Source organism: Denticeps clupeoides, chromosome 8 (genome assembly GCF_900700375.1).
Source record: "Denticeps clupeoides chromosome 8, fDenClu1.1, whole genome shotgun sequence".
Taxonomy (NCBI): Eukaryota; Metazoa; Chordata; class Actinopteri; order Clupeiformes; family Denticipitidae; genus Denticeps; species Denticeps clupeoides.
The window spans coordinates 14,751,399-14,778,517 of NC_041714.1; the positions used below are offsets into that span (position 1 = coordinate 14,751,399).

Consider the following 27,119-nt stretch of genomic DNA (forward strand, 5'->3'; position numbering starts at 1 on the left):
TGCTTTTCATCACTGGTCATTTGGGGATCTTTACATTTGCTTTGAGAATATTTTACGGTATTTAAGGCAACACCTAACAACAAACCTGCTGTCTGCATCCATATTTGCTGGGAATTGGCCATGACTTTATTATCACCTGACACTTCTGCTGGTCAGCTCAACACCATCCATTATAAACCGATGCCTCAAGAACTGTTTGTCCCATTTAGGATGCAGCCGTCCCTCAGTTTGGAGACCATTTGTTGGGATAGACAGCTGGCAACTGCAGCAAAATCACAATTTTCCAGTAGGACATTAGAAATTGCCAATACATTTAGGATGCAAATTCAATTTTGATTGAAAGGGGCTGACGGTGCATTAGTTCAAACGAACATTCTATGACCTTGAACCAGAGTATTTTATTCCCAAAACGTATTTTAAACGGATCCACATTATGCACGCCATAGACTTTTGGGTTGCCAGTCAATTAGGACACAAAAATGAGCAATTGCACTCCTGTTTAATGAATAAAAAGTCGTGTCAATTAATTCAATCAATTCAAACAAAAACGAATTTGTCAGTGCAATTAGGCAATCTGCCAATTTTTTTAAATGAAAATTCTTCTGTGTGGGTCAGAAGTAGTGCAGTTAAAAAAAAATTTGGAAGATCGCAGTTGCCGATCACCGATTGGCCCGGTCACCTGACGCGGCTCCTCCTCCACCACCACCAACATGAGCAGCAGCATCATCATCACCATCATCACCGTCATCCCACCCGGGTCGAGTCCCGGCACCGGCGCGCCGAGCATCGCCGCCCGCTCCAGCGCACTACCGAGTCCGGACCGCCGCGGAGATGAGACTCGCCGCTCCCGTTCCGTCGTGCGCGGGTCCCCGTCGCCCGACCTCGCCCGAACCGCCGACGGGGACGAGCGACTGAACGGGCGGCGGGAGAGACGGAGCGATGACTTCCACACATTCCTTCACTCTCCCGCGTCCGACGCGAGGTAACCCCGCTCCGCACACGTCACTGTCCGCTCCGGTGACAGACTTGACGACCAGCTTCAGCGTCTTTCTAACCAGATCACTCTCCCATTAGAGAGGATCAGTTGTGCTCAGAGGCGGAGTCTGGATGTTTCCCAGCATCTTAGACACAGTTTGTTTTATATAATAGTGAATAATAATATTAATACGTGTGCGTATATGAGTGAGTGTGTGGACTGTAAAGCGATGGAGCAGCGAGTGAAGTGTGTGTGTGTGTGTGTGTGTGTGTGTGTGTGTGTTGGCATCTGCAGATCGGGGTCCAGGGATGGGAGCGCCTCCGGCTCCGGATTTGCTTTGCTGTGCCTGATGAGGAATCTCCATTCCATTTATCCCATGCCGTGTCCGGTGCCTTAACCTTGTCCCAGGTTCAGGTCATAACCTGCTCGTCAGTGTCTGGATTTAAAAGTTCGATCCGCTCAGACCCTGACAATTTTTACATGCAGGCTCAAACCGTTATTTTTTTACATTTTATTTCTCATTTTGCATTTTTTTTTAAACTTTATATTTTTTGTTCCTGTTCCTGTCATATTCTTAAAAGTACTTTGACTTGCCCTCACATTTGAAATGTGCTTTCGTAAGGGCTGTTGCTAATGAAGTCAACAGTTCTACTACATACTAATGCTCGGGACCCCCGCTGCTATGAAAAGGATTATACGCGTTGCTAGGGACCAGTTGCATGAAGTCTGTTCAGCAGCCCCCACTTGGTGGGGCTGTGGTCCCGAGGGCGGGTGGACCTCGCCGCCTTGTTTGTCGGTTTTTTGAGTGCTGTGTACTGCGTGTAAAAGGGCCCGCCGCCGGCTGCGTGACTCACCTTTAATTAAAAAGATGCATGGGGGTGTCGTCTCCGGCTGCCCTCGGCCCGAGCCGCTCCTCGGTTAGTCCTGAAAGAGCCGCTTTATTCCCCCCACAACGGTGGGGATAGCTGATAAACGGCATCCCTTTGGAGGAACTAAGAAAAGCCCTCAATGCAACAATAGGAAAGGAATATTCATGATTTCCTTCGATATTTGGTGCTGGAATGGTGTCGGCTGGATGCTTCAGATGGATGGGACAAAACGCGCAGCAGGGCACCGGCAGGAGGTTGGCGTCCCCCCCGTTGCGATGCACAATGCGGCGAGAGGTCGGAAAAGGTGGGAACGGGAGGCAAGACCACCACTCATTATTTTCATACTCCACTGAGTGCTCTGAATGGCTGCGCTCAGTTATTTTAACAGTAGCCTGCACTAAGCTCTCCGTTTGTCAGCAGTTTTCTGCTGACTGACGACGGATGGAGGGAACTCGGGAATCATCAAAGCCATAAATTTTACGGAAGCCGTCCCCGGTTCAGTTCCCCAGTGAGCAAGTTACGGCACAATCATAGCTAAAATAAAGTCTAGGAAAGACATAATGAACCTTCATTTCATGATTCTGACACATTTCTGCCCATAAACATCTTTAGATAAATCAGGCCTTGAAAGATCTCGTCTGTTTTGGCTTTCATAAGTTAGTTTATAGTGTCTTTGATTTATTCTATTTCTGACGCCCTCATTACACCTCGCACTTCACCTCGTATACTCCGAGCCTCCAGTACTGCTCGCCTGGTCCCTCCATCTCTGAAGGTAAAAAGAAGACATTCATCTAGACTCTTCTCCGTCTTGGCCCCTCGGTGGTGGAATGAACTTCCCCTCGAGGTCAGAACAACTCAGTCACTGAGCACCTTCAAACGGCAGTTCAAGACCTTCCTCTTTAGAGAATATTTAGATTACCGTGTAACTTTCTTATTGTCGAACTTGTGTACAGAATCTACAACAGAGTGAATAAAAAGATTTTATTCATAGTGGGGGTCCTAGTGAACCGGAATTGATCTCGGAATTGATGGTAACTTGAAAGCATGTAATGTGATGTAAATGACCAAATGCAATAAGCCAAACCTTTTCACTGAGCTAAACTGCTCCTTTGTCCTGGAATATAGGCGAATGCACAATAAAATCCAGCTGCATTTATTATGATCCGTATATTTTTTTTTCTTAGATTTAAGGCTCAGATTTACATTCTTATTATCTGCAGTGGCTCCAAACAAGCTCCAGAGAAGTGCATGCACTTTTCTTTAAATTCTGCATTTCATTGGATTTTTGGCACAAAGTCAGAAGTGAAGCTCTCCAGTCTCACTTCAGCCATTAGAAATTCGAATGGAAAAGAGGTGGGAGGTGACGTGAAACTCAGTGAATCAGCTCCGTGTTGGTTTTAGCTGAACGTGGAGCGGGGCGATTGGGTCTCATTGCCATAGAGTGAAGTGAAGAGTAAGAGCTGTATTTTCAACTTGTGTTCACTAATGTCATATTTACTAGTTCGCCTGTCAGAACGCTTGAATTAAAGTGATGATAATCTGCATGTTGGTTTTGGTAGTGGACGTGGACCAGAGATGTTTACAGAAGAGCTATAGCAGAGAAGTGAAAAAAGTGTGAAAGTGAAGTGAATGTCATTGTGAAACACTGCAGCACAGCACACGGTGACACAACGAAATGTGTCCTCTGCTTTTAACCCATCATCCTTGGTGAGCAGTGGGCAGCCTTGACAGGCGCCTGGGGAGCAGTGTGTGGGGACGGTGCTTTGGTCAGTGGCGACTAGGCGGTTAAGGAATTGAGCCCTCAACCTTCTGATTACAGAGCCGGTTCCTTACCCGCTAGGCCACCACAACTACGGCTGGGTATGTGACATATAAAATAATCAGTTAATCAGTTAATAATCATCAACACAGAAATAATGTGTGTCGCTTTTAAACTTGATTTATTAAAACATCAGGGTGGTCAATCCTTTCTTGATTTTACTTATATTAGTGATATTTAGACAAATGTCAGCTCCTCCTTCCCTTTTGTGTCTTTTTAACATGCTGCAGTTTACAGGAAAACGTCTTTCTTGATGCTGATTGTGCATTCCCACTGGGAATATCGTTCAGCAGGAACCTGGACCCGTGGATAAAATAGAGTCTATGTTTATAATCAAATGGCCAGCAAATGAATGACTGGTGCTTTAGCCATAATTAATGTACTACCTGAGATATGAATGCTTAACTGTCAGGATGGTACTGAAGTTTATATATTCACTGGGAAACAAAAAAAAAAAAACCTGTCACATGTTGTTCTTCATTGTTCTACTTTTCATTCAGAGTATTTTTTTCCAGAGTTCCAATAAAAGGGTAAACAGGGAAAATATGAATATTTTATGAGATTTAAAGCAAGTAGAGAGAAAAAAAGAAGATCTGGTTAAAATGGCACGTTATTAAAAATGTAAATGCATTCAGCGTATTTCCAGGGGAAATAAAGAACTGCTTCTCCCTTAGGATGTAGAGCAGGGAGCACAAAGGCCCCAAGTCTTAAGTGTGTCACTATTAAAAAAAAAAAAAAAAACACCCAAAGGTTACACATAATGGCCTTTTAAAGTGCTTGGCATCATAATCTGTTCTAATTTTTTCAATTTATTATATATTTGCATTGGAAATGCTGCCATGACCAGTGCAGGGACGTGTTGACTGGCTGGTTGCCATTGACTTATTGCAGCTTAGATTTGCATAAGATCATTCTTTTATGTAAATAATAATTCTTTTTACAGCGAGTCCCCACTTGGCCTTTTGTTCTCGCCTCAGCCTGTTGCCTTATGATCACGACTAATGATCGCAAGACTGAAGGCTCGGGGCTCAGACATCATTTTCTGTCTCGCGTCAGGGAAACTTTCCGGCCTGCAATATTCTGTGCCGAAAAAAAAAAGGGTCAGGAATCAATTATTTAAAGGCTCTGCATTTCATTCCTTGCGGAGACAGGGCCCCCAGAGGTCAGAGGGGTTTGAAAAAGCTCTGCAATTAATTCCTCTGGTCTCCAGATGTTCTACATTGTTAGCACTGGACAGACGTTTAGGACTCACCTCTCCAACTAGGTGAGCACTAACGTTTGAGAATGTGTGACAGACGTCACGTCGGCCTTCCACCCCCCCCCCCCTGTCAGAAGTGCGTAAATTATGAATGCGACTCTGAGTTTAACAGTACCAGGCCATAACTAGGCTAATGCCCATATTAGCATATTTGTGCTTTAGCTGGTCTGGGCTGGGGTTCATTTTCTGAAACCAGGAGCCTGGTGGAGACCGAGCAGCTGATCCTGTCGCTTCTCACAGCCTCCATGAGTCTGTGTTGCATCAGACAGCAGGACTGTGCAGCGCATCTTGAGAAAAGTATATATTTTTTTGTGATTTTTTTGAATGACAGAACCCTGTGCTTTGTTCTCCTCAATTTGCTGTCATTTTGGGATAATGGAATGAAAGGAAAAATGGGACCGCTTCTCACACCTTATTTTGTGATTGAATTTCATGGCCTGTCTTTCGTTTCACCCTCGCATAGGATCTTGGGATGCAAAACAATGTTATTTCTCTGCCTCATGAAGTGGATTTATCATTTGGCTTAATGAATACCAAATTTATTTGTTTCGCTGCTGAGATCCCTCCTCTCTTTTTAATGTCATGCGACTGTGGTGTAAATTGACTTTAATGTGATCTGATGTGATAGGAAGATGGAAAGTTTGTAGGTTTGCCTGGCTGCTGGGATTGCGTTCTCATTTGAATGTGCCTCATTTGCTTATGTTTGATTTGCATTGGCTGCAAATCTCTTTTGTTCTATCCAAGATTACTTTATTTGTGTACATGACATGCCACGAATATTCAAACATCTGCTGGTTCTCCCTGGTTTCACTGATGCTGCTCAGTGTAAAAATAATGTATGTATAACACCAATTCAATTTTATCTATTAGGATCTTTATATCTATTAGGTACGTCAGAAAATCTATCTATCTATCTATCTATCTATCTATCGAGATCTATCTAGCGATCCTAGCGATCTATCGATCTAGCTAGCGATCTATCTAATCTATCTATCATCTATTACGATCGAGCGAGCGATGCGATCGAGCGAGCGAGCGAGCGAGCGAGCGAGCGAAGCTAGCGAGCGAGGCAGTAAGCGAGGAGCGAGGCATAGCGAGCGATCTAGCGAGCGATCGAGCGATCGAGCGAGCGATCGAGCGAGTCGAGCGAGCAGCGAGCTAGCGATCGAAGCGGAGCAGCTATCTAGCGATCGAGCGATCGAGCTCTCTAGAGCTAGCGATCTATCGATCTATCTCATCGATCTAGATCGAGCGATCTATCTATGTCTATCGATCTATCTATCTATTCTAGTCTAGCTATCTATCTATCTATCTATCTATCTAGTCTATATATCCTAGCTATCGATCTGATCTATCTATATATCGTAGTCTACTTATCCTATCTATCTATCTATCTATCTATCTATCTATCTATCTATCTATCTATCTATCTATCTATCTATCTATCGAGTGCCCATTCTGACACTCTGGCATACCTTTTACTGTCTTTTTTTTAAAGATTGATCGCTGTTGCCTCTCATGTTTATGAAATATGACCTTATTCTGTCTTTGGGGCTCTGAGTGGAATATTTTAAGAAATAATTTAGGAAGTTATTTTCATTTAAATGCGCTCCATCGAAAATGAGGCGCTGTGCAAAAGGGCTCTTTATACTCCAAGGAGATTTTAAGATAATGAGGGCATTCGTTTGTCTGTCAAGGTGATAAGAGGGGACACAGTCGACGTCCTGCTTTCTTGCACAAATTATGCAGATCAAACGGTGTCATGGCAACAGTTTGAGCAGGCCATTAAACCAAGCAAGGCTCTTCATAAATCACTTTCAAGTAAAAGCAAAGACCCCGCACTGTTTGGCCAAGTGCCTTGGTTAAAAGTTGAGGAATTGATGCAATCTAGATATGATAGCAGTGAATGTATGGCATTGTGGGTAGACCAGGTTCAGTTTTGTAATGTTGTAACTGAGGCTTAACCGGTCAGCCCTGGGTACTTTTTAGGAATCAGCTCATAACCTGTCAACTGGGTCAGTGCAAATGAAGATGAAAAAGAAAACAAAAGTGCACTTTTACGGTGATTCTGTGATTTGAGACAGGTTATAGGAGCTGTACTTCTCAAGTAATCCATAGTTCTAAACCCTAATAATAAACCTGCATCAAACATATTGCTATAGGGAGCATTAGTAGAGACATTTTCAACCTATCCATTTGGTGACATTTGAGATTTCTCTGGAACCAAACTGTAATCCAGCCATTTTTTTTACTTACTTGTGACTATAGTTATTAATTGTAATTAATTACAGCTGTTTTGGGATGGTTTAGATAATATCACATGCCATGTTCTGGACTGTTACGTGTATTACATTTACATTTACATTTACGGCATTTGGCAGACGCCCTTATCCAGAGCGACTTACAACGTGCTTTCAAGTTACCATCAATGAAGAGATCAATTCCGTATTACCTATGATTCTGGACAAATATGAGCAGGCATGTCTCGCCATCGCATTGATCGATTTGAATGGTTCATGACTCGTTTGAATCAGCCGAGCCTATAGAATTGAGGAGGCATTAGTCGAAATGAAACCATCAAAACCACAACACGTCAATCCCTGTATGTGCGCGCAGTATTGTTTTTTCCCGGCAGTCGGCAGTCATGTGTAGTTTTTACACTGCGTATGGGGCTGCCGATTAAATTTGTATTTATTTTCTGTCACACATAGTCCTGCAGAGTTTTTAATGATGTTCGTTTATGTGCGTGGCTTTGGAATTGTGTTTTGTTTGTGTTGATTTTTGTTTGCCTTTAGTCGAGATTCTCCATGTTAAGACTTGCGATATGCAATATGTATGAATTGGTACATGTTTATGGGTGTTATTGTATTAACCCAATTATTTCATTAAATCATGACAGTACATTATAGACAGATTTCAAGATCATTTAAAAAATGTATAGCTATTATATTTAATAAAATCCCTACATTTGAAAAGTTTGCTGCAACCTGATGATTTAATGCAGGTCATGATTTCATGTAAACTCAACTCTGCTGAGGGAGGCAAACTCATTGGCCAGCAAATTAAAGCATTAGCTCCCCGGCCTGGCTTAAATATGGAGAAATGACTCATTTAATGTCTGATTACTCCTTAATATGGCCATATAAACAATGGCAACTGCTCATTCCCGGTGTTAATTCTGTCCATTCTCGAAGATAAGGGTGCCAATCTTTGGCGGGAGTCATTATGGATGCGGAATTTCTTATTAAAAAAACTCACACAATGCAAAAGGGAACAGGCTATTTTGCGTCTTTATTATGAAAAGGATCTCTGGTATTCTCCGGGAGCGTCTTCATTATCCGTCCGGGCGCAGTGTGGCTGATAACGCTGCCTCATTTGCTGCCGAGCTCCTCAATTTTCTCCGGCGATAATGCTGTCGCTCGCGAACGTCTTTGCACACTGACGGGGGCTCTGCTGGTCGTGTGTGCGCAGGATTACGAAGGTTAATCATCGTTGCCGAGCTTATCGCTGCTAAACGCTGGTAAGGCTCCTGCGACTGTGCCTAATAGATATAATCGTTCCTTCAGCAGACGCTCCTCTGCCTCACAAAGAGCCCCATCCACTGAAATCCCACTCAAGACACAGAGACACTGCAATGCCAGGGCAGATGGGGGGTGGAAAAGTGGGGGCTACCTACACCAGAATAAGGCAAAATGGCGCCATTCAATCTCAAATGGAAAAGATTCTCAGTGACTGTGATGTGTTGTCAAGCAAAGAGGAAAAAAAATGTTGCCCCACTGCTTCTAAATCACTGATTCTCATCTACAGAGTGACCCATTGACCTTAATTCAATCATGAAGGCTTCTACTCAGCCTAAACAAGTCTGCTGCTCCATGGAATGTCACCTGGGCTTACTGAGCCAATCTCAGTCTACGTAGGTTCTTTGGTCCTCAGATGGTGGAGTGAGATGTACACTACAAATCAAAAGTTTGGACACACCTACTCTCTGCTGGTTATGGAGACTAAGATGGGGACCATTTGAAAGAATCTAATGCAAGAAACATATTTAGCATTTTTGTAGTGAAAGAGAAAGTGAAGTATCTGCTTGTTCACTGTTGCCTATTTTATTTTCATGTTTGCCCGTTTCATGAGATGCTCGTTCAATAAAAAAAGTGTTTAGCATTTGCATTCAGTCCCTTGGAGCAACTCAGGGTTATCTTGGTCAGGGACACCTTGAACCTGTGACTTTAAGGTCTTGTGGTTCGTAGGATGTCCCTTTATGTCAGTCCCTGTTTTCAAGTTGTCTCGGATAAATGAATGCAATTCATTACAATACATTTACATTTACAACATTTATCAGACGCCCTTATCCAGAGCGACTTACAATCAGTTGTTACAGGGACAGTCCCCCTGGAGCAACTTAGGGTTAAGTGTCTTGCTCAGGGACACAATGGTAGTAAGTGGGATTTGAACCTGGGTCTTCTGGTTCACAGGCGAGTGTGTTGCCCACTAGGCCACTACCACAATACAACATAAAAATGCAACCAGATGATGAAGGTTGTCTGTACGACTTGCAACCCCAAGTGCTGTGTTCTCCAGTAATTGCCATTGCTGGCAGCCTGAGCTTGATGTTTAGCCAGTGAATCTGTCATTTACCATTCAGAACAATTTATTGCAACTATTTGCCAGGTGTCCACCAGCAGAACTGATCTTAATTTATGACCCTTTTTGCCATAAATTAAGATCAGGAAAAGAAGGCTTCTGCAGGATCTTCGTGAAGCTTCACGTTGTTTGAACGGAGAAGTAGCTGATTGCAGGGCATGACGATCAGTGTGTGGCGTCTCACTTTTCTCAGCCGAGGTGCAATTTCACACTCAATGCTCATTACAAAAGCAGAGTCGTCTGGCACATCGCTGGACCAAGGCAAAGCAGCTGCTTCTGTCATTTCACCACCTGAAGCCTTCCGTGCCGCCCGTTTACGGGGTAGTGCTCTTAAAAGCGAGGAACAGGCTTCGGAGTTCTTCTGTCACGCCGCTGCTGGTGCAGCTATGAGGTCAGCGTTCCTTGATCAGAACTCGCCCCATCTCCTGTCGAGCCAGTTGATCGTCGTAAGGTGAGCCTTGATTCAGCCGTCTGCGGCGGAAGGCTCGCTTCACTTGACAAGCTGTTTTTTTTTTGTTAACCGAGGGGAGCGTGTGACTCACTCTCACCGTGGCCATGTTTTAAAGAGGGAAAACAGAGCTGTCCTTTCTGTCATCAGCCATCACATGGGAGGCATGCACACGGCTCACCAGGGACTCCAGCTGAAAGCAGAATGCACATTAACCCCCCCCCCCCCCCTCCCCCACGTTCATTCGTGGTGGCAGTTTACACATGTGCATACGGCATCTTGCTGAATCTGAGACATTGGTGCAACAATAGGGACATGATAACCCCCCTCCCTTTTTTTTTTTTTTCCCTGTCAACTTTACATTCTCTGTCTGAGCAGAAGTAAAAAGACTCATTATAGAGCAACCTGCCAAGAAATGTCCATTGTTAGGAGGACTGTAACTGGACAGCATTTTATGTTGAAAGGCAGCCGTACAAATGCAATACTGTACCATTACTGAAAATAACTATAATTCAGCAGGCTTAAAATTTCACATCCGGTGAAGATAAGAGCACATCAGATGGTCAGGAGTAGCCTTAGGCATTGCAATGCATTGTCTTGGTGGTTAACGCAACCCGCAACTGCCCCTCTCTCATGTTTTCTGTGGATGTTGATTTAAATATGAGCCAGCAAGAAGGTCTCTTTTGGTGGAAACCTTTTGTAATGCAGCCATTAAAAAAATATTGATTATAATTGTGTGCATATAAAGTGACTTTTTTTCTTGAATCGTTAGAAAATGGAAAGTAGAAGGAAGTCCTGGAGGCTTAAAGGCTACATCTGGTTCTTTTGTGATGTATTGCGTGGTATCGCATTCTGAATTTTTCCTCAGCATGAAATTTAATTTTGATGGACTTGATATATAAGGTGTTCAGGGAGTTTGAGGACCAGTCTTAACAAAAGTAGTTTTCAAATCTACAAATTTTATATAGATTATGTGTCTTTTTTTAATGGTTCTATATCCCTACAGCTCAATTTTTACACAGTCCTCTGAGGGAAGAGACAATGCACAAATGCTTTCACTAATTTGTCGCTGTGGGGTTGAGTTAATTATGCTATTTTAATGCTAAAATTATGCAATCAAGGACAGTATCACATTTCTCCAGCCAAAGAAAATGAGTAATTAAATCATTCTTTCTTTTTTTCCAACCAAATGCCTGATCAGACAGTAGGGAATAGGAAACCACAGTGATCTGCGAGGCTCTTTAAATGTGTCTGCTGGGCTAATTAAACCTTGAACTCATTTCAAAATTTACATTCAATCCAATTACCTGTACAGGAACATAAAGGTACACAGTGGGAGGGAACACTCAGATGAACCTTTCCAGATTTCTGTTTAATTATGAAACAGTCACTGATTCCCTTCATAAATGATTGGCTGATAAGGGACCATCAGGTTCCTACCAGTACTTGGGTGCAATGGCACAGATGACTTCTTTCTGGAATTTAGCAGTAATGCTTTTGTGGCACAGAGGATGGTAAATGAGGGTAAATCAATAATTAATCCAGGCCACATGCTTAATAAGATGAGCAGAGAGTTGGTCTGAGATGGATTAACAGGACACCTAAAACCTATGGTACGACAAGGAGTGTAGCTCAAATGGGTGTGGCAGTGCACAGAGTGAATGTTTAAAGGCCAACTTCACATTTTACAAATTCTGTGTAATAGAATAGGGGTCTATCAAAGCCCAAAGCGACATTCAAAACCATCTAACTAACCTGCCACAAGTGGGTGTGACAAGCCACACGCCCAGACATGGTGCATCTTACATTTAACAGTCACCATCAAAGTAATCAGTTCTGTTTCACTTGAACCCCAACTATGCATTCAATCATTTAGTCAGTGGGTAACACAGTCGCCTATGAACCAGAAGACCCGGGTTCAAATCCCACTTACAACCATTGTGTCCCTGAGCAAGACACTTAACCCTAAGTTGCTTCAGGGGGACTGTCCCTGTAACTACTGATGTAACTAAGTCGCTCTGGATAAGGGTATCTGATAAATGCTGTAAATGTAAATGTCTTAAGCTGCCATTTAAAAATACTCAATGACTGAGCTGTTCTGACCTCGAGGGGAAGTTCATTCCACCACTGAGAGGTCAAGACACAGAATAGTCTAGAATGTCTTCCTTTTACCTTCAGCGGTGGAGGGACCAGATGAGCAGTACTGGAGGCTTGGAGAGTGTGAGGTGAAGTGTGAGGTGTAATAAGGGCTGTGAGGTAGGATGGTGCTACCCCATGTTTGGCTTTGTAGGCCAGCGTCAGCATTTTGAATCTGATGAGGGCAGCTATTGGAAGACAGAGGAGGGAGCATAGCAGTGGGGTGGTGTGGGAGAATTTGGGAAGGTTGAAGACCAATCATGCTGCTGTATTCTGTATTAGTTGTAGAGGTTGGATGGATTTCAGAAGTAGACCTGCTAGAAGGGAGTTACAGTAATCCAGTTGGGAGAATACTAGGGACTGAAGGACTACCTGGGTGAAATTTGTCCTCTGCATTCGAACCGGCAACCTTCTGATTACGGGGCCGCTTCCTTAACCGCTAGGCCACCACTGCCCCGTCATGAGACAGGGGAACAATGACCCAACGCGAACAGAAAGGAACAGGGCCACTTCATATAGGCACAAATTAGGTGAAAGCAATCATAGAAACATAGTAACACAGGACAAACTCGAAACTCCGGTCTGAACCCCAGACACGGAGTAACCCCTTCCGTTCCAGATCCTGACACCAGTGTTGATCGATAAGGACAGATTCATCTGATATCCCGCCCATTCATTATAAGACTTGAAAACTAATGCCAAGCAATCTTAAGACTGGAACAAGGGCTGCCTTATCAAACATGTTGTATAACCACCTTGCGTTAAACAAGTGAGATGATGGGAGCGTTCCATGGCTGTGAAACTGTACCAAGCTGCTCTGGCTTTTTAAAGATGCTTGCTGAACTTTTGCCATGTTCAGATATGTGCAGAAAACATAATTCATTTATAAGTTATGGCACTAAGAGCATTTTTATGACTTGTTACTAAGCTACTGCAACCTGTTAACAATGAACATTAGCATGATTATTGTTATTATTACTAATAAACATAATTACTGGGTATATATTATGTATATTAATATATATTTTTAATTGATAGGGAAAGAGTGATGCATGTGTAAGCAGTTTTACTATTTTTTTTTTTTAAAGACGTTTGCACAACTCCATTTGGGAATCTGTCATCAGTGCTGGCAGCACATTTGCCCCCCACTGACTAAATTTACCCAGCTTTGGTGGGTGTTAATTTTCCTCCTTTTCTGGTGACATTTCAGAAGAGCAGCTGTCCCAGCCAGAACCCTGCAGATGTCTCCTCTCAGCCCGTTCAGCTTTTATTCCTCCATTGTGCCTTTGGTGTGGCTTCCACAAACATCACTAATTAGGGATTCATCTGCAGTGGGTTTGACTTGTAGAAAAAAGAAAAGGCTTCCCGCTGGAGAACGGAGCGCGATAAAAGCAGTTATTGGGCCAGCGACCTCCATCGCCTCTTATCTCCCATAAACACTTCACACTGGTTTACTGCGGCCGGGAAAGTGGCGGAACGAGCAATGAGCCAAAGGGGGCAAACGAAGCCACCATGACTTATTCATGAAACAAGTCTGCACGGATGAAAGCCAGGGACTCGAGTGAGGGCAGAAGGGTTCAGATTGGTCTAAGTCGACATTTTCCTCAGATAAGGCCTCTTTGAAACTTTTGAAGTAGTTAATGTCCCTTACATCCCCTGCTTTTTTTTCTGGAGGACGTCATCACAACTTGAAGTGAACGGGTTGTTCTGGACTAAAGTGATTATTTTGAAGTCTGGAAGTTGAGGACTGAATAAAAAAAATACATTTTATTCAGTACACCTGCCTTGTTCCTCCATCCAAACTCAGACAAGCACTAGTCCATACTTACCAAAGGACCCCTGAAAGCAGAGCAGTTTTATGTCTGGGGCTATTAAGAAGACAAGTAAATGTCAATTATTAAAACTAAATGTAGCTCTTAAACTATTAGTACATACTTTACAAAGGCTATTAATGAAATGTCACTAACGTCACAAATTTACCAATCAGAACACTTGCATTAAAGTGCTGATGATCTGTATGTTGGTGGCCATGTTCTAGCCATATCTACTGCAGAGATGTGACACATCCTGTGTATAAGGGGTATTAGGAGTGACATGAATGGAGGGCAACAGAGGAGATGGAACCTGTGCTACACATGGGCATGTGACATTTTGACAAGATAGAGTTTAAATCATCCACAATGAGGAAGTAGGGTGTGCGAGAGCTGTCGATCAGGCCAACTGGCACCCCCCTCTTTAAAATGCTGTCTATAAAAACATAATTTATGTTAATCTGGGTGTACAATAAATAATGACACCAGACCTCAGAAAAAAAGTTACTTCTGGATTGAATCTGTTTATTTCTGTCAATCCAAATATATACTTGATATAACATGTGGCAAACATGATCCTTGCCTTATATACTAAGGTGACAATATGGGTTTCAATGTGTTGTCTTGAGTATGCATTTTCTGCGGTTGTTAATGTGGATCGGTTGAAGAGTAGGATGAGGTACGTAGGGATGGTAAGGCTAGCAGCAATGAAGGAGAACAATGAGCAGGCAAGGAGGCCATGGTCCGTGAGGCTTTTATACTGGTTGAACTTGACCCCTACATTTCTGGTTCAGCACCTCCGGTCCAGCCGGTCTTCCCCTGGGACGTCCGTGCACCTCCTGATGGCCCGGAGGTGCACTGGTGGCCATGACACTACAACATCTGTCCCTTTGGAATTATATTAACGCTGGCACCTCTTTTTCTCTTCTTTTATGTAAATGTGTGCCAGATAGGATTTGACAGACTTTCAGGCAGCTCTCACACAGCCTTGCAAATGGGGTGCGGTGTGGCGGAGGTGTGTAGGTAGGGCAGCAGAAGAGGGAGGGGGGAGGTCCACAGGAGCGCTGTGGGAAATTTAATGATGGAGCTGACTGCGGCTGCCTCCCCCCTCGCACTTCCTGCCTGTCCCTCTCCTCCCTGCATCCGAGTCTGGATGGAATCATATAAAACCAGCAGATTGTCATTATAGATAAGCATGCTCCCTGCGATCTGGTTCGCTTGCCGGCGTGAAATTGCACGAGTGCCACTGGAAGTTTACCTGGCCTGGGATGACTGTATTTACTGGCCTGCAAATGGAGCTCTGCGTCTACTATAACATGCATGCGAAACACTCTTTGCATGCCACACCAATAAATATCCCTTTCTTCGGTGTTGTAGGACTGCTCGATGATGTAGGAGTGCTAGGCAAGCAGAGATGTGCAGTTCGTAGTCTGTGCAGCTGATGGAAGGATATGGAGTTGGATGGAACAGAAAAGTGCCATGATTATGCAAATTCCAATGTAGAACGGCACTGGAAGAGCCAGAACAAGCGCTTCCCCCTTTCCATCTGACGTTAAAAAGCTATCTGGATCTGGTTAATGCAGGCTGTAGATGCATATGCCACACATTGCACTGGAAATGCAATCGGAATCTGCCAGACCACCTCCAGAGGTGAATTGACTTTTACTGTGACTGAATCTGACAGCACACACCAGTAATAACTGTCATTCATGGAGCCAGACAGCACATGGAACGTATTAATTGCATATGAATTCTAATTGTTGTTCAGGTCATTTTTTTTTCTACATTCTCACATTGCGTCGTGGTGTAAACTTATTCTAGCAAAAAAGCTTGTTCTTTTGGTCCAGCTTCTGCTGTGAAGGAGAGCAGGTTTCATATAATTCTGTCCAGATTCTGATATGTTCCCATCAGGTTCTTATGAAAAGTGAAAGTGAAGTGATTGACATTGTGAAACACAGCACAGCACACGGTGCACACAATGAAATGTGCTCTCTGCCTTTAACCCATCACCCTTGGTGAGCAGTGAGCAGAAATGACAGGTGCTTTGCTCAGTGGCACCTCAGAGACCCCTTGGCGGTTTAGGATTTGAACCTTCTGATTACGGGTCCGTTTCTTTATCCGCTAGGCCACCACTAACACCACCTAGTTCAACTTCTTTGTTCTTAGGTTACTGCTGGGCATACAATATGTGTAGAACCCTAACAGAATAGCTTTAACAGAGCTTGTCCATTTTTCTTATTCATTTGACAATTTTCATTTTTCATTATTGCTGTTCTCCACTTATTATCTTCACAATATATTAGTATCCATTCCACGGTCCCCAGTTATTTGTTGCCTTGTACCTGGAACCTTTTCTCAGTATTGGCTCCCAGCTGAAATGATGGAATGGACCCACTGCTTGGCAGCCAGCGTCCCACCACAGAAGGTATGCGTTCTAAGCCAGTATCCATCTGCAGCATTTGCTGAGTACATATTTGCCGTCGTGGAAAAGGTGGGCATTTTGCAGTTGATAGTGGGTCCAGCAGTAAGGAACTCTGCCCAACATGAAAGCCGCTTGTAAATACAAGCTGCCGATGATTTGGAGACAGTATAATACCGTTGATTTCCTGGCCTCCCCTGTTGAGTTGAATGAATGTGAGCCAATCACAAGAGGGTATGAGCCCACCAAAGCAGTCCAGGCTTAGTACCCTGTGCTGTACCACATCCAGTGATTTTACCTGTTATTTTGATATTCTTTTCTTTTAAAATGCTAAATGCATTTGCATTGGCCCTATGTGTGCTGGAAAAATAAATTGCACTGAGTAGGGAGGACGCAAGTGCAATTGCATATATTACACAAATAAACAAAAAGAGAGACAATATATACAGCATATGATATTACACAGATATTACACAGAGCTCACATAGAAAATACAAGGACAACAGGTGAACCACAGGTTCACCTGCCAAGACATGATAACGCCGATAAAGACACGACTACAAGATGTTTACTGTGGAGGTGAAAGTAAAAGTAGTACAGAAAGGTTTTTGTCATTGTGATACACAGCACATGGCGACACAACGAAATGTGACCTCTGCATTTAACCCATCACCCTTAGTGAGCAGCCATTTACATTTACATTTATGGCATTTATCAGACGCCCTTATCCAGAGCGACTTACAATCAGTAGTTACAGGGACAGTCCCCCCTCAGAGCAACTTAGGGTTAAGTGTCTTGCTCAGGGACACAATGGTATTAAGCGGGATTTGAACCTGGTTCATAGGCGAGTGTGTTACCCACTAGGCTACTACCCCCCCCGTCATGCCATGAAATACACCTGCTCACTAACCTTTGACCTTTTGACCTGCAATCTTCTGTTTGTGTTCCTTTTGATAATGAGTGTGCATCCTTGGTCATTGTTTTCATTTATTCAATAAAACAACTTTTGAGTATGTGCAACATGACAATTAAATGATCAGAATCATATTTGTCTCTCGAATAGCGTGCAGTACAGGAAGTGCTTTCAGACAGTCTGCCTGAAATGTTTGTCTGTTGCACTTTGATAAAGTCACACAGTAGTTTTATCCAAGTGCTGAGAGATGAGCAGGAGGGTTGATCACAGTATGAAAAGAAAAGAAAATGACTTCTTCAGCATTCTGTGGCTCGGCTACACTCCTCTACTCTGAATTTGAATAAAGTTCCTTTTTTGGGAGACAGACAGCCTTATGAGCTGCTGGCCTCTTGTGTCATGCTGAGCATGAGCTTCATGTTGCGGTGGATCAATCACACTCTACAGGTCCAACAGATCAATCACATGTCTTTTTTTTTTTTCTTTCTAAAAACGACATACGTTTCAAACGTATTTCAAACATCGAAGACGCTGATTTCTGAGAACATGTCTGGCCTCCCTTGGACTCTTTTCATTCTTATTTCTGGCCGAGGATTTGCCCGCATTTGAACATTGATTTTTGACTTGCCTGCAGTCCCAGACGGTGCTTTTATAGTATTACACGTTTGGCATGACTGCTGCAGGCAAAGCCAGTAAAACATTCTATATATATATATATATATGCACACACACACACACACACACACACACACACGTATTTTCCTGAGCTGCCGTCCTTTGTGGAAGCCTGATCTTATTCGCTCTGTGTTCCCGCTGATGGTTGGATCAATGTAGTGGCGCTTCGCAGCCCTGATTTGGTCCTCTCATTAAACTATCTGAGGGTCCTTCATCAAAAATGTACCAGTTCCCCTGTTGTTCATCACGAGAACCTCTGGTGTTTATTTGATGAAGTAATTCATCCATAATACATGTGTTTGCAGTGGTTTTGCAGACCTCACATAGTTTGTGTGTGTCAGAAGGAAGCACGGATGAAGAGTGAAGGAAACGGGGTCTTAGTGAGTCAACGGAAAGTGCATTTGCTTTAATTATGGTGACTGAATGCCATGCGAGTGAGTCCGCGCTGCCCTTAATTACCACCCACCACTCCGAGGTGACGCTTTGGAGATCTAAGATCTTTCAGTTTTCCAACATGAGTTCAAGTAAATTCTACAAACCCTGTAACCGTGTCTAATTGGCCATGTTCAGTTTTAATTTGCGAAATGAATCATTTGTTTGCTGGGTTGTCTGATGAAACACACAGTGATCTACAGTGAAGAAACATCAAGCAACATTTACTTTGTACATGTTAATGCATTTAAGGAATTTGACACAAAGACATCAATAAGAGCCTAAAGTCAAGTCAGAGTTATTCTTTGTATTGATTCCTCTCCATCAGAACATTTTGCATAACTATATCAATAAAAATCTGCATTTTCATCTATACATTCTGGTGTTTAGTCTCTTTTAAGGAAGCACAACTAGATGGCACTGCCCAATTAGGAATGTGCAAATTAGTTAATGTATAAAGTGTTAAGTTGTTAATTCTGAAAAGGTTCACATGAAAGAAGAGAAACTAAAAAAAAAATAGATGTCAGCTCTGCAGTGTTGGCGTCCCTCCATTTATTGGCTACTGGTCAAATAAAGAATCCACTGTCAGATTTATATTATTTCATTTTAAGGATTCTTGGAGGATTGAGGCTTGAACATGGATGACCTCCTTTTCCCCCGATTCTCAAACTTCACACTTCTCCACACCTATAATCAGATGTACTTATCAGTTTCTCGGTCATGGCTGAATAGCAAAGGGGACAGAGCGTTCTCAGTGGATCAGTTCACCACTTAGATGCTCTTCCACTGTCACTCTCTTTAAGTCTGCATAGATATCACCAATATTTTCCTGTGGCATGTTGGATGTTTCTTTATGATGTTTATATTATAAAATCAAATCAGTTGCATAGGATGGTGGTATCCTAGTGGGTAACACACTCGCCTATGAACCAGAAGACCCAGGTTCAAATCCCACTTACTACCATTGTGTCCCTGAGCAAGACACTTAACCCTAAGTTGCTCTAGGGGGTCTGTCCCTGTAACTACTGATTGTAAGTCGCTCTGGATAAGGGCGCCGATAAATGTAAATGCATATCTTGTCACTAAAACACAATTAAAGTGCACGTGAGTTCAATTAAATATATATATATTCCCTTACTGTACTGGCCAATGGACAGAGTGTATTTCATTTTTATGTCTTTACAGACTTTTAGAGTTTTAAGCCCAAAGTTGCTTCCTGTTGGCATGGATCCTTAGGAACATACTGTTATCTAAGGAAATTTTGCCTTCTTAACGGTAGAGTGTCATGCCACCTCACTCTGACTACATTGCTGTCACAGCAGATTACATAGGGGCAGTGGTAGCCTAGCGGTTAAGGAAGCGCCCCCGTAATCAGAAGGTTGCTGGTTCGAATCCCGATCCGCCAAGGTGCCACTGAGGTGCCACTGAGCAAAGCACCGTCCCCACACACTGCTCCCCGGGCGCCTGTCGTGGCTGCCCACTGCTCACTCAGGGTGATGGGTTAAATGCAGAGGACAAATTTCACTGTGTGCACCGTGTGCTGTGCTGCTGTGTGTCACATGTGACAATCACTACAAAAAATAAAAAAATAAAAAAAAATAATGATTAGAATATTGATATGCATTGTTATGCATTTAATCTGCTTCTTCAAGGGTTTGTTGTATGTGTCTCCATTCCATACGTATTGGTCTTTATTTGAGAATTTTGTGAATAACAACACAAATTTAGGACGCCTTGTATCTATATCTAATTGGCTAACTTGTTCATGCAGGGAACACAATCTTTTAGTGTGAAAGTGAAACACTACATCTCCTTTCCCTACTATGACATTTCCCCCTGCTCTTGGGGCATGTTTGTTACCACCTCCACTTCTGTTGTCTTCTATGCTGGTTCCGCTGCTGCGCTCCATCACTTTCCTCCTGCTCACTGTCTCCTGCAGTGACACGACCCTACAAATGCCCGAAACAGACAGAGCTGCTGTTTAGCATCTTGACTGAATGTTATACATCCTGTGGCTAATGTCACTTTCACGCATGTGACAAACTTCCCTGGAAAAGTATAAATTAGACCAGATCAGTCCAGGCTTTCACGGTTGTGCTCAGTATATCAGTACTGGGGTATATACGTTATGAAACCTTCCATCCCGTTCTCGCTATTATGATGCACAATGTACCTTTAATACCCATCACTGATGATTTTGCATAGCACTCTATCATTTATTATTCAGAGTAAATGTACTGCGTACTGCCAATACCCAGTTTCTAATATATATATATCCCATAATAATTTTATGATACAGTCCCCAGCTGTGAATGAGTTGAATGTTCTCTTGTGGAACAGGCTGCAGGGTGGTTAATTATAGGGCAGGTGTAACAGCCATGTTCCCTACCAGCAGTCACCCTTTTAAGAGTGATCTGAGACCTGTTTTGCACTTTTTTTCTCACATACTTCTGACATTTAGCTGGAGTTGCTGGTCCTAGATCTGTGTAATGGGGCAACTTTTTACCTGGAGCTGAGCCATGCCACCGCCTCGGGAGTCCAGTGGCCTAGATTCTTGACAGATGCCATGATCTCCCTCTGCCTCTTCTGGTTCCTGCTTAGGGCCGCCGGATGTTGAGCTAAGTGAGTGTGCAATCCTGATCCTGTTCTAGAGGAAAGTGCACCCTGCTTTTTCAGAGGTGGTTCTAACCACGCTGATTTCTTACTTTTCCTGCATCAGGGACATGGAGATGGTTTCTGCGCTAACACGTGACTAATCAAACCCACTCACGATTGAACAGTGCAGCCCACAGATGAACATTTTAGTGTAGTCTGTGGGTTCACACTGATATCTGGTGTATCGGCAGAGGCGCATTTAGCCATTGAGCTGGCTGGAGATTAGGGGGATATTATTTCCTCACAATATTTACTGCGATTGCATTATCATATGCTAGTATGAACACGTCTGTGAACTCTGCATCAGTAACCAAGCTTGGAAGCTGTCGTCCTGTACAAGTGCATATAAAATCCTCATCAAATTTCTTCTAGCTTCTCACATAATTGGATGCAATCGAGAATATTTTTTGAAAAAAATCCAGACAAAGCTCTGAGGCCCACCGACTGGCGACACTCTTCAAATTGCATTTGATCGCGGATTCGTGATTGTGATACTCACCAGGGGGCGCTAGAGGTTTGGTGTATTCTGGGCCATGCTCTGATCTCCCTGAGGGTTTCTAGCCTGGAGCACGGCTCTGCCCGGGCATGAAGAGCACTTGTCTCAAGGGCCTGGACTGGGGCTCGGTTGCTTATGAGGAAATTAATTACACGAGAAATCAGAGGAAATTTGGATGCACCACAGGAATTACTGTTCAACTTTGGCTGCTCAGTTCTGGGAACAGGGAGTAAGGCGCTTCACTTCTGCTTCCCTGGATGGCTCAGAGCAGTGCTGAATTCAGGCCGGCGGCTTACCCAACCTCCGGGAGGCAGAAGAGCTGTGCCTGCATTATTCATACACCACCCTGCTTTTGCGCTGTGCTTCAGGGAGTCTGAAGGGAGTTCTGCCCGCGATTTGCTGATCTCGATCTAGAGCTGAAATATAGATTTTTTGTCTAACTTACTGTATGTGTTCAGACATGAAAGAGTAGAAGCAGCGTAAGAGAAGGTAGAAGGTGAGTGTAGCTGTGAAGTGGCGCTTCTGAGAAAAATCTGAGAAAAATGAAGCAAAGAAAAAGGATCTTAAACTCCCAGAGCTGGGATAAAGATCCAACTAAACAGCGGTTCCATGCAAAGGCGGCTGTAGTTAGCAGTGAACGGAGTGAGCTTGAGCGGACTAAAACGTGCCACAGATAACAGATGTGTTGTGCAAAGTCTGTCTCCTTGGGTGAGGCGTATGCAGCCTGTGAGTTGAGCACATCGGCATCCCATCAGCCACTGGGGACCAGTCGCTTCGGACTGTAGGTCAATGCAGGTGAAGAGAGGGAAGGGGAAGGAAGCCAGGGAGGAGAGGAGCAGGAGGCGAGATGGAGGTGGATTGATGTGGGAATGTGAGGTGTGTGTGACCTATGACCCTACAACCCTGGCCTCTGGTCATTAGTGGCTTTCAGAGGGAGAGTCAGGAGCGGGACGGGGCACTTACAGGTGCTGGGGGGGCGGGCCGAGCCTGTCAGATACATAATCTATCACAGCACAAGAGACACATCTCCTGCACCCAACTCCACTCTGCACTGACACATTACAGAGCGCCTGGAGCTTAGCCAGCGGGCATCCTTTGTAGCGTGCACACACACACACACACACACACATACAGTACACAAGTACACAGATCTTCCCTTTCTGCACACTTTATTAGAATCACCAACCTTTCTCGTCAGAAACTGACCGCTGATGAAGAGATAGGAGATGCTGAACACAAAAAGTACTTGACAGCATCTGGATTGCTGTCTCTATCTCAATACACACACATACACTGCAGGATATATGCATCTCAAAATAAAGTGGCTAGAATAAGATACTAGAATTTTTAGGTTTATTATGTGTTCACATGCATGTGTACATACACACACACATCTAAACCAACCTGCTTTCAGTGTTCAAGCGAATGAGAGTTAATAAAACGTTGTAATAAAATCTGCTTTGATTGAATGGTGAAGTGGAGCTCTCATAATGACAGACCCCATTGCATTCATAATTGTTCTATGGTAATGGCACCCTTAATGAGGTTCTGCACTGCTCCACACTGATGCTTCATCCCGAAGACAGGCAGGCCCACCGAATATTAATCAGGACGGGCCAGCGCTCCCCGGCAGCTATGAAAACAGCTGCTTTGAGTAATTAATGGCGCTCCGAGTCCCACAATGGGGCAAACATGTGGCTCGTCACGGTGCAAATTCATTCAGAACGGGGGGAGGCAGGCAACATGGGGGTTTAAACACGCCCCGATTAGAATTGTAGGCCTGGTGTGTAATTATTTGCATGAATTATCAGATTTCTAGTACGTAAGACACGGACAGACTGTCATGCATTTGGATACAGTATAAATCATTTCAATCTTAAATTGTCGCTAAAATTAACTTGCCAGATCACACTGTCCCTGATCATGCTGAAGGAAGTCTGCATAAAACTGCAGTTGGGAAGTTGACATTCTGGCATTCGAAAAACAGATGCACAACATTTTATATTATTATATTATATTATATTTAGACTTGTATTGCTATAGCTTATTCCTATTCCTTATTTTACCTAAATAATAATATTCTTCTGCATTTCTGCTTGGATATAAATTGCATTTTGTTGGCTCTGTACACCATACTCTGCACAATGACAGCAAAGTAAAATCTATTGTTATCTAGTCTCAATGCTGGTTGGCTGAATTGTGTGTACTATGGTTATGCTGGATAGCAGAAAAGAGGCAGAAGCCTTGTTGCAAGAACATGATTCCAGTGAGCTTCGGGGCTGCTGCTTTATGCCTGGCTATGGATTTATGAATTCTGTAGGCTGCTGTCTTTAAACCGTCTTCAGACATCTTTAAAGATAAATTGGCTGCCTGTGTTAGATAAGTGCTGGGTTAGAGTGATGGGCCTTTCAAAACCAGGCTAGTAATTCACAATGAATTGACATTGAATTGTCTGTACACAGATTTTGTCTGGGAAGGCCACGCCGCTCTCTCTTGTGCTTCCTCCCACACGTGAATTTATCTTGCGGATGTCAGTTGTCTGCCATGCAGACACCGGATCGCTGTCTCCATGTCTGTCCCAGCCGATGAGCGCAAGCGAGACTTGGGTCCTTAGAAAAAGCTGAGTATGCATGGCGCTTCTGTAATCCAGGTGCTGTGCCGGAGTGCAGAATTAGATGGGACAGTAATCTCCTCCTCCTGCCTCACTGTTAGCACAGGATCTGGCAGCTCGGCACCACCGAAACGTCTGATGGGCGAGGCTGGCCTGAACCCTCCACCTGCTTCCTCACCATCAGTCACTGGTACTAGACCCCACACTGCCTCACTCCAAGGGTCACAAATCATTAATATAAAATGGAATCAAAAATTGTTATATAATGGTTATTATCAAGTATAATTAATATTAGTATAATTTTCAATGTTTCCAGATTGTGATCTTCACACTTTTCTATTGGCAAATAATTGAGTTATTGTGGTTATTACTGATTGCATAATAGAAACTTGTTATTAACTGACCGTGTCTTGCTCATTAGGCTTCAAGCATTGATTTCATTTAATAAACACATAATAAATAATAGTCTTTACTACCACTGTACATTAATGAGCAAATGAATTGTAAAGTGTGCACATTATGAGCCTGTAATTTATATGGTTGGCATTTTTTTGACATCCTTAATAATAATAATAATGCGTGGCAAGCTCTGCCAAGAAGCTGTGTGCTCATTAGAGCCTCTGTGATTGTAAAGATAGAACAAAAAAGCACAGGTTAACTGTGTTGAGGGAGGATGCCTTGTCCTGGAATGAGTTATGTTTCGTGTGGACACATTTAATTACATGTTTTTTTCTTTCCTGGGAAGAGGGTAGTAAACGTATCCTCCTCATCCAGACTGACTATACGTTTTATTTGAGAAGCATGATAGGCTTCAGGCTCGCTGCCCTTAATGGCCTGACATTTGTTCTTTATTTCCCTCAAATTGCTGCAGCCAGCTATTCGGGCCTGAAAATGAGGCTGTCTGGACACATGAAAGCTGTAATGACAGTTGTGTGTGTGTGTGTGTGTGTGAGTGTGTTGCAGAACAGAAAATTCCATGAAAGTGACCTTTAGAGGATATTTAGACTGCAGGAACTGTTTGTTTTGTCTTGTGTGTAGGATAATGCTGATAAAGACGAGGTCTGTTTTCAGTGCATATGAATCTGATGAGGTCAGAATATGGAATTATTCTTTTTTGTTTTTATCACGTTGCATTGAGAGTGTGGGCAAATGCTATGCAAATGCAGTGTCACTCTAGCGGCCGCTTTATTTTGTGTGTTGAGTTAGAGAATGTAAGCCCGGTGCCGGAAATCCGTAATCCACACCAACGTCCTGCTGCATATTGTCGGTATGTTCAGAACCTGACCACTGATTAATGAAATAGTCTGACCTACAGATGGCAAACATCTGTGCCATCGCCCGAACACCGTAAACAGTAAATGGCAACATTCCAAACCCAGTTTCAATCCACCAAAGGATATTTTTTCAGGCCATGTGTCTTTGGTATTTTTGTAAATTGAGTGCGGACTGACTCGTGACCTATTTTCAGGAAATGTTAGATTTTAACATAGATTAAAAAGATAAAGAGGACAGTCGGGGTATAATGGGCTTCTCTGTTCTTGTTTCCACAGATGCGTTGTGGACCGGTGGACCGTGTTCTCCCTTCTCATTCCAACCTGCGATGGTTGCCAGAGACATCAGTTCAATGTTTCCATGCTGATTGCCAGCACGGGCCTTCTCCAACGGAAGATCTTCAGCTTCACATCTAAAACAGAGACCCAGCCAAGTAGCCAGATAAGCCAGATAAGCTCCTCCATGGCTGGCCTGCTGGGATCCCTGCTCCTACTGGTGCTCCAGATATGTGCTGCCCCGCCAGATTTTTCACAGACTGTGGATCTCAGTCCCACAGGCCAGCAGCAGATGAATGGCACGGCGGACCCTTCTCAGGCCCCGCCTCCAGGCACCAGCCAGCAGATGCCCCAGAGCATCATCATCGGTGTCCGCAAAGGGGGCACCCGAGCCCTGCTGGAGATGCTGGACATTCACCCGTCCGTGGCCGTGGCACCCACCGAGGTGCATTTCTTTGACTGGGAGGAGAACTACGCCCGTGGCTTTGACTGGTACCAGGGGCTCATGCCCTATTCATATCCCGACCAGATCACAGTAGAGAAGACGCCCGGCTACTTCACCTCGCCGCTGGCGCCCGAGCGCATCCGCGCCATGAACTCCTCCATTAAGCTGCTGCTCATCCTCCGTGACCCGACTGAGCGCGTGATATCCGACTACACCCAGGTCTACTTCAACCGGCTGGAGGCGGGCAAACCGGTGCGGCCCATCGAGGACCTGCTGATGCGGGGAGGCGCCATCAACACCCGCTACAAGGCCATCCAGCGCAGCCTGTACCACCTCCACATGCGCAACTGGCTCCGCCACTTCCCCCTGGAGCAGATCCACCTGGTGGACGGGGACACGCTCATCAGCGACCCCCTGCCTGAGCTGCGGCGGGTGGAGCGCTTCCTGCAGCTCCCGCCCCGCATCGCCGCCGCAAACTTCTACTTCAACCAGACAAAGGGCTTCTACTGCATCCGCAGCGACGGCCGCGAGCGCTGCCTGCACGAGTCCAAGGGCCGGCCGCACCCGCCCGTCAACAGCACCATCCTGCGCCAGCTGCGCTCCTACTTCCGCCAGCACAACCGCAGCTTCTACCAGCTGGTGGGCTGCAGCTTCAACTGGCGCTAAAAGTGGCGCCCGGCAGGGCCCTGGCTCCTGGAGCCGAAGGGCTGACCGGCCATCATTTTGGAAAGGGGGGCAGCAGCACTTTACAGACGACGCCCCAAAATGCCTTTTGACCGCTGAACGGTTCTAAACAAACACTTCTTGAATGAAGTGACGTGGACAAATTCAGTCACTTGAGTATTGACCCTCTGTACTGTAAAGTGAAGTGACGCCGGCTGCCGCGGACGCATAAACTGTCCTTTTTTTTTGTTTTTTTTTTCTTGTTGGTTTGATAATCTTGTACTGAATAATAAATGGTTCTGCTTTAA

General features: G+C 44.1%; 1 protein-coding gene across 1 annotated transcript; it reads left to right on the plus strand.

Annotated features, from left to right (window-relative positions):
• The first annotated feature begins 736 nt into the window (after positions 1–736).
• On the plus strand, positions 737–27,044 carry hs3st1l1 (heparan sulfate (glucosamine) 3-O-sulfotransferase 1-like1). The gene is made up of 2 exons (XM_028989574.1): positions 737–982; positions 25,707–27,044. Exon 2 carries the CDS (start codon positions 25,789–25,791, stop codon positions 26,812–26,814), a length of 1,026 nt encoding a protein of 341 aa, XP_028845407.1. The 5' UTR covers positions 737–982; positions 25,707–25,788; the 3' UTR covers positions 26,815–27,044.
• The last annotated feature ends 75 nt before the right edge of the window (positions 27,045–27,119 follow it).

What these genes read in the sequence shown, in the direction of transcription:
- hs3st1l1 (XM_028989574.1), top strand. Translation starts at nt 25,789, where the DNA reads ATGCTGATTGCCAGCACGGGCCTTCTCCAACGGAAGATCTTCAGCTTC.